The sequence below is a fragment of the Tupaia chinensis genome, unplaced genomic scaffold (assembly GCF_000334495.1).
Source record: "Tupaia chinensis unplaced genomic scaffold, TupChi_1.0 Scaffold143824_1, whole genome shotgun sequence".
Lineage (NCBI taxonomy): Eukaryota > Metazoa > Chordata > Mammalia > Scandentia > Tupaiidae > Tupaia > Tupaia belangeri.
In genome coordinates this window covers 89367-92221 of record NW_006203674.1, presented here as the reverse complement: position 1 = coordinate 92221, position 2855 = coordinate 89367, and the positions used below count along the sequence as shown (strand labels likewise).

At 34.3% G+C, this 2855-nt stretch overlaps 1 protein-coding gene across 3 annotated transcripts in view; it reads left to right on the top strand.

Moving 5' to 3' along the window:
- NXPE1 (neurexophilin and PC-esterase domain family member 1) overlaps positions 1-1672 on the top strand; it is a 30234-nt gene extending 28562 nt beyond the window's left edge. For 2 of the 3 annotated variants that reach the window (XM_014582821.2, XM_027767013.1), the window contains 2 exons: positions 536-751; positions 1126-1672. In XM_014582821.2, coding sequence (XP_014438307.1) covers positions 536-751; positions 1126-1661 — 752 coding nt within the window. In that variant the 3' untranslated portion in view covers positions 1662-1672. The remainder of the gene's footprint in view (positions 1-535; positions 752-1125) is intronic. The other variant, XM_006165206.3, reaches the window with a different exon arrangement.
- The last annotated feature ends 1183 nt before the right edge of the window (positions 1673-2855 follow it).

Genomic DNA, 2855 nt, shown 5'->3' with positions numbered 1-2855 from the left:
ACCCGCCACCACCTCCCTTCCCCCCGCCCAGTCAGAGAAAGAAAGGACGGCAACCTCGGCTGGTCCACGCCGCCGGCCCGTGTCGGCGCCAAGCGCGGGACACACCGCGGAGCAGAGCCCTGGCCGCGCAGGTCCGGCCGTGCCCGGCCCAAAATTATTCTTTTATCAATAGGAAAAATGGTAAATGATTTGAGGCAAGAACACCAAGTGGCAGACCACTAACATCACCAATATTAGAGACAAAGACCTAAGTTACCACAAAATCAGTAGCTATGGCAAAGAAAGAATAGAACCTCAAGACTTAGCTAATGATCGGTATTAGGATTAAATGGACAGAGAGAAGCCAAAATGATTACAAAATCTCTCAAAAGAATTAGAAGTATCTAAAACACAGCTGGTGATCAAAGAATAGTACTAGGAAGGGATAGAAATAGAAATTAGAAGAAAGATTAGTAATAATAAAAAGAGAAGACCAAGAAACGAGCTGATGCTTAACTCGTGTCAATAAAATCACTCACCACAGTATCTCTGTTAGCAGATGGTGAAAAGGTAGAAGAGAAATGTCAAGTTGGAATGAAGATTCCTGTCCCTAGTGGTTACACCTTACAAAAAAGGTGGATTACAACATTTTGCAGCCAGATTCAGTTCAATACAAGTAAGATAAATGACTGTTTGAAGGGAAAACTCATTTATCTCCTGGGAGACTCTATGCTACGTCAGTGGATCTATTACTTACCCAAAGTTATAAAAAGTATGTAGTTATTTTATATTCCTTTACAAATTCAGTTGATTTTAAAATATGTTTAATAGGATCTCTATTCACTCTAATTTTAACTGTTTTATTTTTGTCTTCATATGTCTTCCTGAATTTTAATCTTGTAATTTAAAATATGTTATTCCCTCTTTCAAAATGAATGTTGCTTCACCTTATAAATTCCAATAAAAACTTTGTATTTTGATTAATATTTCATACATAGAAACTGGTAATTTACCACAGAGGTTAGGAATGCTCTAGTCAGAAATAATCTACATAACTGAGTATCAAATGATATCTTTAAAAAATATATTAATCATTGCCTTTTAGTTACAATATGCATGTGTGTGTGTGTGTTTTTTTTTTACCAGCACTAAAATTTTTTGATCTTCACGGAACTGGATTATTTAAGAAACACTTGCTTCTGGATGCAGAGAGACACACTGAGATTCAGTGGAAAAAACATAGCTATCCTTTTGTCACTTTTCAGCTCTACTCTGTGATAGATGAGGGTTATATTCCTCGGGAACTTGACCGGATATCGGGTGACAAAGATACAGCTATTGCCATTACCTTTGGCCAGCACTTCAGACCTTTCCCCATTGACATTTTTATTCGCAGGACCATCAGTGTCCGAAAGGCTATTGAACGACTGTTTCTAAGAAGCCCAACCACCAAAGTGATCATTAAGACAGAAAATATTAGGGAGATGCATATAGAAGGAGAGAGATTTGGAGACTTTCATGGTTATATTCAATATCTTATCATGAAGGATATTTTCAAAGATCTCAATGTAGGTGTCATTGATGCCTGGGACATGACCATTGCATATGGCAATGATAACGTCCACCCACCTGATCATGTAGTTGGAAATCAAATTAATATGTTTTTAAACTATATTTGCTAAAGCATAAAAATACAAACTCACTAAGAATCAATCTCTACAAATAATGTTATATGTATTGTTGAAGAAATTTTGTTCATTTAAGAATTAAGAAAATCAATTTTTAAAAAAATGTTTTATTATAATTTCTTTTATACATTCAATCATATGTTTCTTAGTTTGCAAAGTGAATATTCCAACATGTATACATTTCTCACTAGTCAAATTAAGAATACTATACATGTTATCTTCAACAGATAATAACCCATTTCTTTGTTCCATAAATGTTTTGCCTCTCTAAATCAAATTTAAAAGATTCTGTTTTGGCAGGAAGGACATTTAAAGACAGTAACAACTGGAAGTCCTAGTCAGAGCAATTAGGTAAGACAAAGAAATAAAAGGCACCCAAACTGTTAAGAAGGGAATCAAATTATCTCCATTTTCAGATGATATGATCTTTTATGTGGAAAACCCTAAAGGATTTTCCACATAAAAGTGTCCTAGAACTGACAAACAAATTTAATAAAGTTTCAGGATAGAAAATCAGTATACAAAGACCAGTAGCATTTTGTATACCAATAATGAAATAGCCAAAAAAAGGAATTTACAAAAAAAAAATCCATTTATAATAGCTACAGAAAAACGAATACCTAGGAATAAATTTAACTAAGGAAAGGAAAGCCCTCCATAATAAAAACTTTCAACTACTCATGAAAGAAATTAAAGACATCTAAAAATGGAAAGACAGCCCATGTTCATGGACTGGAAAACTCAATAATGTTTCAATGTCAATATTACCAAAAGCAATCAACAGATTCAATGCAATCCCTGCCAAACACCAATGACATTCTTTACAGAAATAGAAGAAAAAAAATCCTCAGTTTATCACGGAAACACAAAGACCACAAATAGCTAAAGCAATACTGTGCAAAAGGAATGGAACTGGATTACAAATATATAGTAGCAAAAACAGCATGATAATGACAAACGAACAAACAAAACAACATGTAGGACAATAGAACAGAACAGAGAACCCAGAAATAAACCCACACATACATAGGCAGATTATTTTTACAAAAATGCCAAGAACATCCACTGAAGGAAAAAAAAACAATCTTTTCTAGCAAATGGTGCTAGGAAAACTGGACATTCACATGCAGAAGAATGAAAATAGAATTGTACAGGAACTCGAAGAACTCATCAGCAAAAATACAAATA